This window comes from Palaemon carinicauda, chromosome 2, assembly GCF_036898095.1.
Source record: "Palaemon carinicauda isolate YSFRI2023 chromosome 2, ASM3689809v2, whole genome shotgun sequence".
Lineage (NCBI taxonomy): Eukaryota > Metazoa > Arthropoda > Malacostraca > Decapoda > Palaemonidae > Palaemon > Palaemon carinicauda.
The window spans coordinates 152,705,082-152,722,313 of record NC_090726.1 but is presented as its reverse complement, the minus strand read 5'-3'; the positions used below and the strand labels follow the sequence as shown (position 1 = coordinate 152,722,313).

Below are 17,232 nucleotides of genomic sequence, written 5' to 3'. Positions count from 1 at the left end.
CACGGAGGTAGCAGCAGTAGGGGATTCAGCGTTATGAAGCTTCATCTGTAGTGGATAATGGGGGAGGGTGGGCTGTGGCATTCTAGCAGTCCCAGCCGAACTCGGTTGGGTCCCTTATCAGGCTGGGAGGAACGTAGAGAGGAGAGGTCCCCTTTTTTGTTTCATTTGTTTGATGTCGGCTACCCCCCAAAATTGGGGGAAGTGCATTAGTATATGTATGTATGTATGATAAGTAGCTGAAGGGACAGATGATGAATTAAATCTCTTTTAGTTGATCATCCTACCTTTCCATTGAATTTTTTTTGTAATGTAAAATACACTCACTTGAATGGGGTGTTGTTGTCAGTTATGAAAAATTTTTTTTGGATGAGCTTGAGGGCTAATGAAGGGAGGAATACGATGAATTATGGTTTGTAAATTGTAAATTGTAATATTTTTGTTAACGCTCAAGTGGCGCCCCAAAACATTGACTTAATCTGTTATTGCTTCTTTTAAAAGGTCATGACAGCAATACCCTACATGCAGTAGGGAGTCAAGTATAGATACAATAGAATAGCTGTTACAAGAATTAGGATGCAGGAGTAATATTTCATAATCCTGTATCTGCTTACGTTGCTGGTCAGACTATAACTGGCTTTGTCCAAGTAATATGTATAAACCCTAATCCGCTCAGGAGTAGAGGTGTCTTGAGCACGTCAGTTCATGCGTTGGGATTTCTTGTAAGGTGGTGAAGTCTGTCAAAAGCAGGTTCACTTGGATAAATTATCAGACGATGAAATATGGAGAACCTGTTAAAGATAGGCGGCGAGAGTGATTTGGACTCCCCTCTGCTTTTGACAGTGATATAGAGATACCAAGCTGGTGATTATATATTTTTTAGTTTTTTAACATGGGGGATTTTTAGGATATTAGTGCAGTGGACACTATAGTGAAAGAAAACCCTACTGTTGAGTAGATAGTCACAAATTTTAGTCCAGACTCTGTTCACTCACTGTATGGATACTGAACTACAAGATGGTGGGGTTCCCCATTGAACTTGATGATTTCTTGTGCCGCCAGCTGGGAACTTTGAAAAAGATTGTAGCTGCTGGGGTTGGCTGCTGAAAAAATTTTGTGGCAAGACATTTATTGTAGTGGTAGTGTTGCCTGATGAGATAGTTGGACCACCCAGGCAACAGCAACGTACATACTGTGGCGTTCATTAATGTACTAAAATATGTAGATGTTTGCATAATTGCGCCATCTTGTACTTGACAAAAAATTATACCTCTCCAAAAAATATATCTTATCAATACACAGAATCCTATCAACACTAATCAAACCTTTAATAAAAAACACAGCCCTATTATCACCAATATTTAAAACAGACTCGCTCGATCCCAAGGTCTGGGCACAAAAAATTATATATACAGTGGAACCTCTACATCCGAACGTATCTACATCCGAATTTTCCAACATCCGAAGTAAAATTTGAGCAAATTATTGACTCTACACCCGAATTTTATTTCGACACACGAAGTAAACATTACGCCATTGAGCGTCGAGTGCTCAGTTCTCTGTTCTTGGGTGTATCATGTGGATGTCCTCTGTTTGGTCTGTTATTAACAGTGCTTATTTTCTTCCTTTTCTCACATTTCCTTTTTGATTTTACTTATAATCATGGTACCTAAGAAGCTAAGTTTCAGTACAGGAAGAAGGCAATTCTTTCATTAGAATTGAAACAAGAAATTATAGAAAAACATGAGAGCAGTGTGCATGTGAGTGATACTGTATGGCTAAACAATATGGCCGGAATAGGCCTATGATCTCGAGGATCATCAAGCCGAAGGCAGCCATTAAAGCAAATAACCATCGAAGGGGATAACCATTATTACAAGACATCGTAGCAATACCCTGGAAGAGATAGAGCGCCTTTTATTGATAGGGATAAAGGACAAAGAGATTGTTGGCAACGATCATTTGTGAGAAGGGCCAGCGTGATGAACAGAAAGAAAGAAAAAAGTGAAGCAAAGAAAACCAATATAGCATTAACAAGCTCTTTTAAATAAGACTTCTCTCTTTTTTGTTTCTCTCTAAACATAGCATTAACATGTTCTTTAAATAAAATCTCTCTCTCTCTCTCTCTCTCTCTCTCTCTCTCTCTCTCTCTCGTTCTTCTTCGCTGTTGTAGTGTTAGATACGTCTACGTCTATTATTTTTTCCGAGAGAGAGAGAGAGAGAGAGAGAGAGAGAGAGAGATTAAACAAAAATGTGTTTAGAGTACATATGATTTTTAACTGCGTCAACGAGTTGAAAAACAATTAAAAAGTAATAACAGCTAATCTGAATTCCTTTATTAACTAAAACAAATTTTGATACAAACACACTCGTGTGCGTATGCACAAACACACACACACAGGTGCAAGAATTTTGCTACGCAGTAAGAGAGACGGTCAGGGAGGAGGTAGAGATGGTGACTGCGATAACATACCGTAACTCGTCACTGAAAGTGATGAAAATAAAAAATCAAAAGAAAAAAATGTAAAAAATATGAAATACAAAAATAAAATAAAAAAATAAATAAGCTTAGTTAGATTAAAATTTCCGTAGTGTAAGTTACAGTATGTTATCGCAGTCACCATCTCTACCTCCTCGCCGATTGTGTCTCCTAGTGCGTGTGTGTGTGTGTTTGCGCATACGCACACGAGTGTGTTTGTATCAATATTTGTTTTAGTTAATAAAGGAATTCAGATTAGCTGATATTGTTTTTTTAGTTACATTTAACTGTCTTTCAACTCGTTAACGCTGTTAAAAATCATATGTACACAACACATTTTCGTTTAATCTAATTTTTGTTTAATATATATCTCTCTCTCTCTCTCTCTCTCTCTCTCTCTCTCTCTCTCTCTCTCTCTCTCTCTCTCTCAGAATAAAAAATTAATAGACGTCTCTAACACTAACAGTGAAGAAGAACAAGAGAGAGAGAGAGAGAGAGAGAGAGAGAGAGAGAGAGTATTCATTTAAAGAACATGTTAACACCATGTCTACCTTCTCGCCGATCGTCCGTCTCCTCCTGGGTAGCAAATCCTACACCTGCGTTGGCCTGTCTCTAAGGTGAAGTACCAATAAAATACATTTTTTATTCATTATTTCTTTATAATTATCTTTTTTACATGCTTCTTTCATATTATGCAGTTATGTTATTGTTATGTGTAATTATGTGTAGCCATTTATTAAGGATTTATTATGGGTTTTTAGGCTGAGGAACGAATTAAATGAATTACCATGTATTCTTATGGGAAAATTCGTTTCGACATCCGAACATTTTCTACATCCGAAGTTGGTTCTGGAACGGATTAAATTCGTATGTAGAGGTTCCACTGTATTGCGACTAGCGAATTACGTAAATTCCCAAGCTCCCAAACTCACCTTCTTCATATTACATAATCCGATACACAATAGAAATACTCCGAGCTCTAAGAACAATACGCAACTCCCAGACAATAATATAAAGTCATACCTCTCGACATAAAAGAATCTGCTTACAAAATTTTCACTCTGCGAAATGAAAGGCAACGAATTTTACGACTCACATCACGGAAAATGTTTCGGACAACAAAATGAAGTATGGTACAAGAGCCCGACCGTGTCCGAAACTAGTTTTAAAATTTCCGCACCGCCAGCCCGTAAACTTACCATCATCTTCCTGTGCTCACATTGATTATCTCCCTACTCAGATGCTAGTTACCACCTAAGCTCCAGCTCTCCTATTGGTCAGCATCTACTGTACTATATTCCACCATGCATCTACAAATTGGCATTACTGTACTATTTCTTTTTGTTTCGGCAGCGGTATCGTATGCACTAACTTAGCGTTTGTGATTTTGTTTTTGTAACTACTGTATTGTACTGTATCGTGTGTGATATTACATTACATTTTTAGCCATGGGTCCCAAGAAAGTTTCTGATGTCCAGGGAAAGAAGAGGATGATGCTTTCTATGGAGACGAAGATGGAAATAATCAAGAAATACAAGGCTGGCATGCGGTTAAGTGTGATCACGAAGGAATATGGCCGAAATTCATCTACGATAGGAACAATCCTGAAGCAGAAGGAAGCCATCAAAGCAGCAACACCTTATAAGGGTATAACTGTTTTCTCCAGCAAGAGGAGCCATGTCCACAATGAGATGGAGAGACTGCTGCTTGTCTGGATAACGGACAAGGAAATGGCTGGAGACACTAAAGGCCAGCACCATTTACGGTGATCTCGTGCATGTTCAGGCCGAAGCCGAAGCAGGAGAAGGAACATCGCAGCAGGATCCCCCAGAGTTCAAGGCTTCTCGTTGGTGGTTTGAAAAATTTAAGACGCTCTGGCATTCATTTGGTGGTGCGTCATGGGGAGGCTGAAGATCGGACACGAAATCAGCTGAAGTGTTTGCTAATTAGTTCGACGAGTTGACTCTCTAGGAAGGCTACAGTCTCCAACAAGTCTTCAAGTGCCATGAAACTAGACTTTTTTGGAAAAAAAAAGCCTTGTCGAACGTACATCACAGCAGAAGAAAAGAGGCTACCCAGGCATAATGCTATGAAGGACAGGCTTACCCTTGCACTCTGTACAAATGCCGGTGAGGATTGTAAGGTGTAACCCCTACTGGTTTATCACTCCGATACTCCCCGAGCCAAGGCCCACAAAGTCATTAAGGAGAATCTTCAGGTGTTGTAGAGGGCTGATGCAAAAGCCTGGGTAACAAGATACTTGTTCACCGAGTGAGTTGATGTTTGTTTCGGCCCGACTGTGAAAAAGTATTTGGAAGCGACTCCCTCTGAAACGCCTGCTGTTGTTGGACAATGGCCCTGCTCACCCTCCTGCCTTCGAGGAAGATAGCCTAGCACAGTATTCCTTCATCAAGGTTCTCTTTCTTCCATCTAACACCACCCCTCTCCTCCTGCCCATGGACCAGCAAGTGATTTCAAACTTGAAGAAGCTTTATACAAAATAAAATGTTTCAAAATCACTGAGAGCACAAACCTCACCCTTTGTCAATTTTGGAAAGAGCATTTCGATATTGTGATATGCCTCAAAATCATTGATCAAGCTTGGCAGGTTTTGAGGCGCAACTTGAATTCTGTGTGGAAGAAGCTGTCGCCTAATGCCGTATCCGCGCGAGATTTCGAGGGCTTCCATGAAGGCCAATTTGAAGACGAAGCCGAAAACGGTGACGATCCTGAACTGTTGTTCAATCTGAGGTTATACTCGGGATGAGCATGGGTCTGGAAGTTGATGAGGTTGACATCAATGAGCTTATTGAGGAGCACCAAGAGGAACTTAAGACAAATGACCTAAAATAGTTGGAGGCCATGCCAGTGAATGTCGTTCAGGAAGAATATTCTAGTGGCAAGAGGGAGGAGGATGACCCACTGACAACGGCAGATATAAAGGAGTGTCTAGATGGCAGCTATAAAATGGTGGGTCTTGTAGAAAAGAGACACCCATAAAAAATTATCACAGGTCGTGCGCTTGAATACTGTAATGACGTTTATCTGAGTCATTTCAGGAAAATTTTAAGAAGCAGGCAGAAGATATTTAATACAGATTAAACGCTTTAGGGAGGTGTGTAATCTATATAAATTCATGAATATTTGTGAGTTATTAAAACAGGTTACTGGCAGGGAGAGTAACAAGCTTCTTTGGACGATTTTTAAAAAAAGAGGCCTTCGGTAGAAGCTGACCAAGCGCAAGATAAAAGATGAAAGAAAAGTGGCAGTGAAGAAGAAAATACAGTGTAATTAAATTTAGAAAATACAAAACGTTAAGTAAAAAAAAAAATTTGAAAAAGGCAAAAAAAATTAAAAAAATTGAAAATTAACTTTAAGTTTATCGTAAAGTTAAGTGTTAATACTTCCTGCTATTTGCTAATGTGTTTCCTAAAATTAAGTGTTAATGTTTTCTGCCATTTATTTATATGTTTTTTAAAGTTAAGTGTCTATGTTTTCTGCCACTTGTTAACGTTTTCCGACGTTTGTCATCCTCCCCTCCCGCCCCACCACTTCACTCTCGGACATCGCTTCACTCCAATGGTGAGGTTCCATATTTTTGTTACTGTATTTTCACTATTTGCTCTAAATATACATTTCTTTTACAGGTAACCAATGGTCAAGTTATTATTGAATGATCCATATAATTGTGGTCATACATTGAGTATTGTATAGTGGAGTGTATCCTTTATATACTATAATCATTTAATGTGGTGTTTTTTAGGGTCTGGAACAAATTAGGCTATTTACATGTAAAAGGCGACTCTGAAGATGAAAAAATCACGTTACAAAAGCCACTACAGATCCAATTAATTTCGTGTTGTGGGGCATGACTGTATATGAACACTGAATATCTAAAAGGTCTCTTTACTTTACATTCAAAACAAAACTGGGTGATTACTTTACTTTAACGGGAACTATTCTTAAATCAATCTCTTACATCGGTTCTTAGTCAGGGAATACGAGCAAAGCACAGAGAGAAGTATTGGCGATCGAAATAATACACACTTTAAAAAGTTAACAATTCAAAATTAACACCAAAATTAAATGACTCAAAATATTAAATCTGAACTAGACCTTAGACTAAAATAAAAAGAAAGACACTTCAAAAAGATTATACAATCACTTGTCTCCCTAGAAATTAATTTATAAAAATATTTAATTCTGACAAATAATGAATAAATGACGCTTTAAAACTTATAGAAAATAAATCAGAATTACACTTACATATACTTAACGGTTACTCTTATGTCTTTAGGCTCACACAAGGTTACCAAATGGTTAAGCAGAAGTAAATACACTTCACTGTTTAACCTAACTACACAGGGTCAGTTACAAATAAATTTTATCATATAAAATGTACTTACATTAATACACATCACTTTTATATTAATTGCACAATAATATCACCAAGGTTTGATTCAACACTATACATGGTATATGTTGGAAAGAAATCACTATTCACATTTGAAAGGAATTATGCAATTGCTGGACAGATGCTGGAGAGGACTGTCGGATGATGGGTCTTCTCAGGGTTAGGCTAGATCTGTCTGTCTTATATGCATTGCTAGGTCCTATATATATCAACTTAATTCACTCTAGAAATTTCTAGTAAATCATTTTTGTAGCATGGAGGCATGGCTCTACCAGGGTAAGGTTGCCAACTTAGCAAATTACAGAAAGGTTACTACCGTTGCTTGCGAGGCAACTCACTCTCACCTAACTCTGCCCACCTCCTCTTGTAACATTAAAAAAGAATAATTTTTAGTCTCGATTTTCATGCCTCTTCCGACCTCGTGGAAACATGATGCAATCCTAAGTGTGTGTGTCATACGGCATACCTTTAACAAGTTTACATATGTCTTCGTAACAAAACTACGTGAAATGAAAATTTAATTCTTTAAAATAACATACAGTAATTTGACATATACGGAACTGAATGAAAATACAATTAAAGGAATGACGACAGTCCCATGTAATTTACATGCATTACTTAATCCTACGTGAGTGGAATTCACCTTACGAACTGGCTATACATCTCTTAAATACACAATTAAAATACATAAATAAAATATTCTATTCTCATGAAGACCAGCTTCGTAAGAATACACATATCTAATATGGGAAATTTTACTCAAAGTTGGGACAGCAACATGAAAGAAAGTTTATAAAATTAGGAGAAGTTTAAAGTAATATTTAGAGGAAGAAAAAGATGAAAGAGAAATTTAAATTCGAAATGGGGAGCAATTTCCCGAAGTTCAAGAGTCCTCTTGCCTGTCACAATTCTTCAACAATATGAAGAAACCCCGTCTCCATCAACACATTCTCTCTCGTTATGAGGGCGTTCGCAAGAAGTGTCTTGCAAACCCGCCATGGTTACTAAGGCGAGACGAGGGACTCACAAACCAGCCATGGGTTAGCGAGGCGAGGGTCTCGCAAACCCAGCATGAGGCGAGGGTCTCACAAACCCATGGGTTAGCAAGGAGAGGGTCTCGCAAACCTGCCATGGGAACTAGGGCGAGGGTCTTGCAAACCTGCCATGGGTACTAAACCAAGGCCCAAGTTGCTTGGAGACCTTTGTCAGTCCGAAGAGCTTGCCAACCCATCAAGCTAGAGCTTTGCGGGTGGGTGCGCAACACTGCACAAGACTTCTCTGCAAAACTAAGGTCCTTTAAGTACAATAGGCCCCCGCCATACGACATTAATCCGTTCCGGAGTTGGTATCGTATGGTGAAAATGTCGTATTGCGGGCAATAGAATAGCTAATGCGTGCAAAACCCCAAGTAAAATCATTGAAAATTAGTATGTAACAAAATAGTATAGTAAGCACTGTACTACAGTATACTATATATAATATACATGTACTGTACAGTATATAATTAAATAACATTACAGGATAAACAAAAATTATATACTGTACTGTAAAGGAAAAATTAAATTTTATTTACCTTTGGAGTGACGTGAATGAGCTGGTAGTGGGTGGAGGCAGAGGGGGGAGGAGACAGTAGATATAAAAACGTATCAATGCTAATTATGTTATGTACACTTAATAATAAATTTATTCTTACTATTAAACACTTAAAATTAAAAATGCTTTTTTTTATTATTTTTGTCTTTTGAAATCTTCTTTTATGATTTTTTTTTTAGAACTTAAAAAATTTACTCTTTTTATTAGCTTTTTTAAAAGAATCACTATTACTGTATCATCTTTGCTTTCTGACACTTTTCTTTTAGAAAAATATCTATCCAAAGAAGCCTGTTTCTGACGATTCCTCAACATATTTCTAAAATGACTCATACACTTGTCATTAACACTCCATAGGACGCACTCCATAGGACGACTTGTGTGAAGTTTTTCTGGGTGTTTTTTTTTTCAATGAAACTCATAAGGTTTTCATACCAACCGATAGCTTCCCTGAAAGCAAACCTCCAGCCAGTACTCTTCTGCTCCTCGTCAACAAGCTAAGCTCAAGTTGAAGGTCAACATCGAATGTTGCCTGTGTAACGTAGCACCCATAGGAGTTCTTGTTAGCTGCCCGCCGAAACAGAGGAAACGTTGGGCGAGCAGCAGATGTCGAGGCCAAAGACCTCTTGCTACCTTGCTTTGCACGAGGAACTCGTGAGCCCCAAAGGAAAGCAGCACTGAAGGGAAACGAACTTTTTATTAAGCTTTAGGCCAGTTGCTTTTATATGTAAAACCGGTTAAAAGGTTTGGCGGAAGAGAAAAGCCGAATTAAAAAGTGACGGACGCTAGTGCTGGTGGGAGCGGAGGGCTAGCCTACCCCGCTCCTCCCCCACCAATTCTTGATTGATAATTATAACCTGCAAGAAAAAGCTTATCGGCTAGTTTCAGCTTCACTGAAATAAATGCTCCACAGTAAAGAGCGGAAGGTTTGTATGTTGCGCTGGAACAAATGTATGTTTAGCAAATTAGACTTTCGACAGATTAGAAGGCCTTCAAAAGGTTGTACAGTATTTGAATTCTTAATTCATTCTGGCATCACACCAACTATAGATAGTCGTCGACTTACGACATATGCGACTTATGACTGTTCGACTTTACAATTTTTTCAGGGTGATGATGTCACAAGTCTATCGGAAATACTACGCTGATAGGATAAAATTTCCTTAGAAATTATCTATTTTCTTGCATAAAAAAGGAACTGATTTATTTAAGTAAAGTTGCATTTTCTTTTATTGATAATATACAGTCTTAATTTTCAGTAAAATGTACATTTAGAAAAATTTTAATATCTGTCGAGTCCATATCATATGTCTGGTGATGTCATATTACCGGCAGAAAGCAACTGGGCAATGCAGTGATTTCCTTCCAATAGGCTAGCGATTACTATTAGTTTTCTCATTGCCGAAATACCAAGTCGCAATACAAAGTATTTAGAAGGTCTATATCAGTTGTTATGAGTACTACTAAGCGTTAATTTGACTCTGTGCTAGTTTTATTTAATCTCTGATAATAGATCAATATTTATCTAAAGAAAATATACTAACAAGAATATTTTCTTAAAAATATATTTCCTTTCACATTATGAAAATGAAATACATTTGCTTAGTAAGTTATTTTTTTTCATTTCTTGCAAGAAATTCTTAGGAGAGTTTACGTCACATGTCTTGTGACGTCATATTTCTGGCGGAATCGCGCTGATAAATCGAATGATTTTCTTTCGCTGTGTTACCAAGAAATCTTATTACAGTATTCCCATCATTGAAACAAAAAGTGATGATATCAAGTCTTTTAGTGGTCTGTATGAGAGAGAGAGAGAGAGAGAGAGAGAGAGAGAGAGAGAGAGAGAGAGAGAGAGAGAGAGAGAGAGAGAGAGAGATTTCTATGATAACTAATAATAAGGTCTATAAATGAACAGTAAGGAAACTGTGATAACATATTGGTGCTGATGTAATACACAGTATTCATTATAAAGAGATTTTGAATGTCAAGAAATTATATAATTCCATGGTATTCGTATTATATGTGCGCATAATCGCAATACAGCAATGTGACCTTGAGATTAGCCGATGCCAACCGAAAATAAATCAAAAGTAATTGTTGAATATTGAAATGATCAAGAAATTGAAAAATAGAATATAAACATGCTTTAATAAATCACAATTAAATACAATATCATCTCATGAAATATGAAGGCTTAATAATGAACTAAAAATTAATTACTGTATGAAGCTTTAAAAATGAACTTGAACTACCTGTATGCGTGCGAGCACACACACATACACACACAGAGAAAGAGTGAGAACGTTTTCACGTGATAACTAATAATAATGGCTAAAACGAACTGTTTGAAAACTATGATTTCCTGTAACATATTTGCAGTGATGTAATATTTATCATGAAGATATTTCAAATAGTTAAGAAATTATATAAAAAACATGCCATTCATAGGTACGCCATCTTTCGATACGGTGGCGGGCCTTCAGATCAGCTGATCATAATCAATGATAAACAAAACATTATGTAATCCTTGATTGGTAAAATGCTTCCAAAACTTAAAATAATAAAAAATTGCATTAATAGAGCATTTGATATCCTATGAAATAAGAAAATAAAATAATGATAAACACTTAGAAAATATTGATAAAATATGATCAAGATGATTGCCGAATCATGACGAATCATAATGAATCTACAGAAACTTCACTTTTTGAGTTCGATATACGTCTCTCGGTCCCTATCTCTGTTGTAAGTCGATGACTACCTGTAATATGTTTTTATTGAGGGATTAATCCGTTGTACGATGAAAAGGGGAAATGCATATAAAATTGCATGCATATCCATTTATATTTAGATACCATTCAGGCAACACATACAAGATAGTGTCATAAATTAGGGGCCCTGTAAAAGTTGGGTTCACACCTTGCATTTTTTTTTTTTTTTTTTTTGCATCAAACCCACTCTGTTACATTCTCTTTTTGAGGTGCTAATCTATTTCAAATTATCACATTTATGTAAAATTTCATGTACTGTATATTCATTTATATTTATGTACCTTTCAGGCAAAATGTGAAAAGACCAAGTTTCTTGGCACAATAATTCATCCCTTTTTCTCCCCCAACTCAGTTCTTCAGTAAACAGCAGCTAAATTCTCCAATACTGAGATCAAAGGGGTTCATCCTCCTTCTATATGGACTTCCAGCCAAATTGTCCATAGGGATTGTTAGAAGGGAGATGTATAAATATTTCTTATACTAATTTTTTTCATGCTTATTTTTCAATATTTCTAATACTGTAAATTTGTTTAGCATTTTCATTAGCTACTAACATTATAATTGTAAATGATTTAGCTTTTACATTACAGTGATTTAAAATATGTGTATATTACAGAATTTCAAATCTAATAACCATTTAAACTACCAGTAACCATTTGGGGTCCATGTCACCATTACCGCGATGGTTTTGGAAGATTAACCGAGTAGGGCTAAGGACTAACGAGTCACCAAATGTTTAACCAAAGAAAAGAAGAAACATCACTTACTAGTATTTGGTATTTTAGAAGCCTTTTCATCATCTATAGTTTTATCTTCATCACTGTGTTTCCTCTTGATGGCACCAGCCAAAAGGGATAGATGTGATTTTTTTCCACTTCCTCCAGCTAGTTTCTTTTCTCCTGCACGCATCTCGGCTCTCATTTCCTCTTCTGCACAATTCTTCTGCATGGCCGATACCTTTTTCCTATAATTAAGACATTTCCATATCAGATTCATAGTGAATCTTTGTTAAGTATGAAATCAGGATATACAACAAATACTAGAACCTTGAGCTTAAATTACCATTATACATATACATTTAGCCATAATTTAACCACAAATTTTTTTCTTATATTTCAAGAAAAAGTTGAAATATGTGTTGAGGTGGTTTGGCCATGTTGAGAGAATGGAAAATGGCTGTCTGCTAAAGAAGGTGATGAATGCAAGAGTTGATGGGAGAAGTACAAGAGGAAGGCCAAGGTTTGGGTGGATGGATGGAGTGAAGGAAGCTCTGGGTGATAGGAGGATAGATGTGAGAGAGGCAAGAGAGCGTGTTAGAAATAGGAATGAATGGCGAGCGATTGTGACGCAGTTCCGGTAGGCCCTGCTGCTTCCTCCGGTGCCTTAGATGACCGCGGAGGTAACAGCAGTAGGGGGATTCAGCGTTATGAAGCTTCATCTGTGTGGATAATAGGGGAGGGTGGGCTGTGCCACCCTAGCAGTACCAGCCAAACTCGGTTGAGTCCCTTGTCAGGCTGGGAGGAATGTAGAGAGGAGAGGTCCCCTTTTTTATTTCATTTGTTTGTATGTATGTATGTATGTAAGAAAAAGTTTGTTTTCATTTCAGCTTATGCTTATAAAACTCCTACTAGTGCTCCTTGTTTGGCAATGCAACCATTACAAATATTTTTAAAATGGAACTAAAAATCATGGAATAAAGCTCAGTAAGCTCTCAATTACAGTAGCTGTTATTGAATTATGGAAACCATAATGCAACATTTTCTGTATAGACAGTGGAAGACAAAAATTAAGGAGAATAAAATAATCCCTGCAGTTTTCTAAATAAAAGAACTGATTGATATTATAAAAAGTTGGGTAGCTATTTGCACAACAAACACACCGACTATAAGGAGTCATGTAAAATAGCTATGATTCATTAAGAAGGTTCTAATGGAAAGCCAAAGCTGACAAACAGGGTATTTGCCATGAAATACAGTCAATCCTCGTTACTCGCGATAGTTAGGTTACAGACACAGGCACAATAAGCAAATTTTCGCAAATAAATACTACACTAGGGTGGGCTAACTCCTAACCTAAAAAGTTACTGTGAAGGAGATATCATACTAATATGGATGATAGGTAATAGCAGTGAAGTACAGTAATTCTGTGAAAATGAATGGTCATATCAGTGGGATAATAATGTGAAAGTAAATATAGGTTGATGATGGACTACGCAGATTTGATCAGCTGATTTGAATGTAAACAATGCATGAGATTATAATTCGCTATGTTTTTAATTATAAATACGATACTAAAAAGGGATTTTGACGAAGGAAAAATCTATTTCTGGGGAGATACCTGACGCCCGGTGAAAAGGTCCTTCTTATCACTTTTCTGATATAAATACTTCCAAATATACCAGAGAAAGTTAAAGCGCGAGCACCCTAAGGGCGTCGTGTATAAAGATAGGGCGTGTGAAAACCACTATTCACAGGTCGTCTTCCATTTAGATAATTCCTTCACCAATAAGGGATGAGCCGCTACAGCGGCACTAACCAAACCCACCTGATCCACTCCACCGACGCCCGACTCGAGCGCCATCTACACATCCTTCTGTATGAGATGGCTTGGAAAGGAAAGGGACGGGGAAAAACCAGGGAAGGGTTTCACCGGGCGTCACAGGTATCTCCCCAGAAATAGATTTTTCCTTCGTCAAAATCCCTTTTCTGGGTCGACCTGTTACGCCCGGTGAAAATATACCAGAGAATGCCTTCCAAACCCACAATTCAAAAAAGGTTAAAGTAAAAACGTTATGTACAAGTGGAGGTTACTATATTAAGGAACGTAATGTGACATACACAATCACCAAAAAACCTCGTGTAAAAAGAAAAAATGCCATAATGGTACAAAGTAAAGAATATTGTACAAACAAAATCAAGAATGCAATACAATCATAATCCCAAGCGTAAGTAGCTAAAAGTAATAATGCTAAGAATGGCTTAAGACAAAAATACAGAATAATCATAATATGGATACAAACTAACATGGCAAACTGTACTAATACCCATGGGTAAGCTATTTACAATCCAAAATGAAAGCAACCAACATGAACAAGGCAACAATGACATAACATTAGGTATGGGGCTAAACAACCGACCGAGGTGAGAGTGGCAGGTAGGAGGGAGAAGGAAGAGAGTTGGACGAAAAGGAAGAAAGGTAAGAGATTATTCAGGGGAGATGACACTCCCAGCTGCAATAGTAGGGAATTTAAGGGCCTGTAAGTTCTTTAAATAGTGGCGTTTGAAAACCATAGGGGATTTCCAACCCGTGTACTTTTTAAGGTCATCAAAATCCATGTTCTGGAAATAGTTGATGGAGGTTGCTACAGCCCGGATATCATGTGCATGTGGAAAGGATTCCGGGTTAGCTTGCTTGATAAAGTAAAGGATTTGCTGTCTGATGCCTTGGATGGAGATATTACCACCTTGTTCTCTGACAAACAAGGGGCCAGATGAGCGCGTGACAGTCCTAGCTAAAAAAGCCCGAAGTGTAACAACTGGACATAGAGAAGCATCCTGGGGTAGAGGAACAATTGTCCAAGGGGACCACCTATTTTGTGGGTCCTCATTTTTAGCTAGGAAAGCTCTATCTGGAGAGAGTAGGACTTCTCCTGATGGCAGGAAATCTAGGTTTTCAGGGTTACGGGAGAGAGCTGCTAATTCTGAAATTCTGGCACCTGAGGCCATGGCTGTAAGAAACAGGGTCTTCCGAAGTAGCGAAATGTAGGAGCAGGATTCGTTATCGGTGTCTGATGCTAGCTTTAAGACGTCGTTCAGAGACCATGAGACCTTCTGTGGACCAACCGAAAGTCTAAGCGTAGCACAGGCTTTTGGAATGGATGAAAAATATGAATCTGCTAGGTTAATATTGAAGCCCACCTGAAAAATCTTTCTCAGGGCTGATTTAATAGTAGTGATAGTACTAGCGGCTAGGCCCTTGTTAAATAGGGACCTAAAAAACGAAATGGCCAGGTTAGGGGTCATTCGGGTATCGTCTGAATTTTTTAGAAATTCTGCTAGTTTCTTAACAGCCGAGTCATATTGCCTAAGTGTTGAGTCCCTCTTGTCTGATTCGATAAAGAGGACATTCTCCGGGTCGATGTCTGCATCCCTGTGTGCTGCAAATTTCATAAAGTCCACAAAGTTAGGGTTTGTGCTATCCTTGAGGAATCTGACACAGTCTGTGTTTGGACCACTTGTGTCAGCCTGGGGAATGGGATCCGGAAGGGGCGAAGTTTCAACTCGAGAAGGAGAGGAAATCAATTGCTCTTTGGCCAGTTTGGTGCCACCAAAGCTACGGCTCCTTTGAACGAGCGCAGTTTGGGCAAGACTTTCATCAGAAGATTCACCGGAGGGAACAGGTAAACCTTCCAATGGTTCCAGTCCAAGGTTAATGCGTCCATGGCATAAGCCTGAGGGTCCAGATTCGGGGCCACATAGCAAGGAAGCTTGTGGTTGAGTTGTGTCGCAAACAAGTCTACCTGGAGGCCCGGAACCAGCCTGGATATCCACCGGAATGAATTCATGTCTAAGGACCATTCTGATTCCAGTGGTTTCGTCCTGGAGAGGGCGTCCGCTATAACGTTCTGGACTCTGTGAGTTGCTGACAGAAACCAGTTCTTTTCGGTTGCCAAGGTAAAAATCATTACCAGGATCTGATTCAAGTTAGGAGATTTTGATCCGCCTCTGTTTATGCAGTGGACTACTGCTGTGCTGTCTGAGACTATCCTGATATGAGTTGCCTTTGGGGGGGATAGTCGTTTTAAGGTTTGGAATACCGCCATGGCCTCTAACACGTTTATGTGGAACTGTTTCATAGTGGGGGACCAAGATCCCTTAAACATCTGGTGTCGAGAGTAGCCCCCCCCCCCCCCCCCCCAACCACTGAGAGACGCGTCTATGTGAATCGTCACTCGGGGAGGGGGAAACTGCAGAGGAACCGATTTGGATAGGTTCTCTGGTTTCGACCATGGCCGGAGTCGTCTTATTAATGCTGAGGGGATCGTTGATAACTTGTCTCGTAGACGAGTTGTTGCTCTCTTCCTCCAAACTCGGTTGATGTCCTCGAGTTTGGCTTTTAGTAAGAGGTCTGTTACTGAGGCGAATTGAAGTAAGCCGAGAACTCTTTCTAAGGCTCTTCTTGACACCTGTTCGTTTTTGATGAACCGTTTTGTCTTTGATGCTATCTCTTTGACCTTTTTGGGGGGAAGAGATAGTCTGTGATTTGTGAGGTCCCAGTGAATGCCTAGCCATTCGCATTGGCTTGCTGGTTGCAGCGTGATTTCAGCAAGTTGACTTGAAATCCAAGTTTGTGTAGGAACTGAACCACTTTGGTTGTAGCCTTGTGGCATTCCTGAACTGTCTGTGCCCAAATGAGCCAGTCGTCCAGATAAGCTATCAGCATAATTCCCTGGCTCCTGAGCTGTTCTAACACCGTCTCCCCCAACTTCGTAAATATTCTGGGGGCGATATTGAGGCCAAAGGGCATCACTTTGAACGCGTAGGATTTCTTGCCTAGGCGGAAGCCGAGGTAAGAGGAGAAGTTTCTGGGTACCGGAACGTGATAATAGGCGTCAGTAAGATCGATAGAGGTGGTGACGGCCCCACGGGGAAGTAAGATCCGCACCTGAGAGACAGTCAGCATATGGAACCTGTCGCAAAGAATGTAAGAATTCAGTTTCGACAGGTCCAGAACCATTCTCAAGGCGTTCGAATTCTTTTTGGGGACCGTGAACAGGCGTCCTTGAAATTTCAATGTTTGCACTCTCTTTATTGCTTTCTTCCTTAGTAGGTCTTTCGTGTACTCCTCTAGGATTGGAGTGGGGTTCTGGAAGAAGGACACAATCGGGGGCGGAGAACCCTGTGACCACTTCCAGCCCAGGCCTTTGGAGACTATACTGTGGGCCCAAGGACTGAAGGTCCATTGGTCCCGAAACCGGTACA

The 17,232-nt window shown here is 38.9% G+C and overlaps 1 protein-coding gene across 2 annotated transcripts in view; it reads right to left on the bottom strand.

Moving 5' to 3' along the window:
* LOC137628038 (PSME3-interacting protein) overlaps window positions 1–17,232 on the bottom strand; it is a 135,415-nt gene that overhangs the window by 28,740 nt on the left and 89,443 nt on the right. For both annotated transcript variants that reach the window (XM_068359395.1, XM_068359394.1), the window contains one exon: window positions 12,019–12,215. In XM_068359395.1, the coding sequence (XP_068215496.1) occupies window positions 12,019–12,215 (197 nt within the window). The remainder of the gene's footprint in view (window positions 1–12,018; window positions 12,216–17,232) is intronic.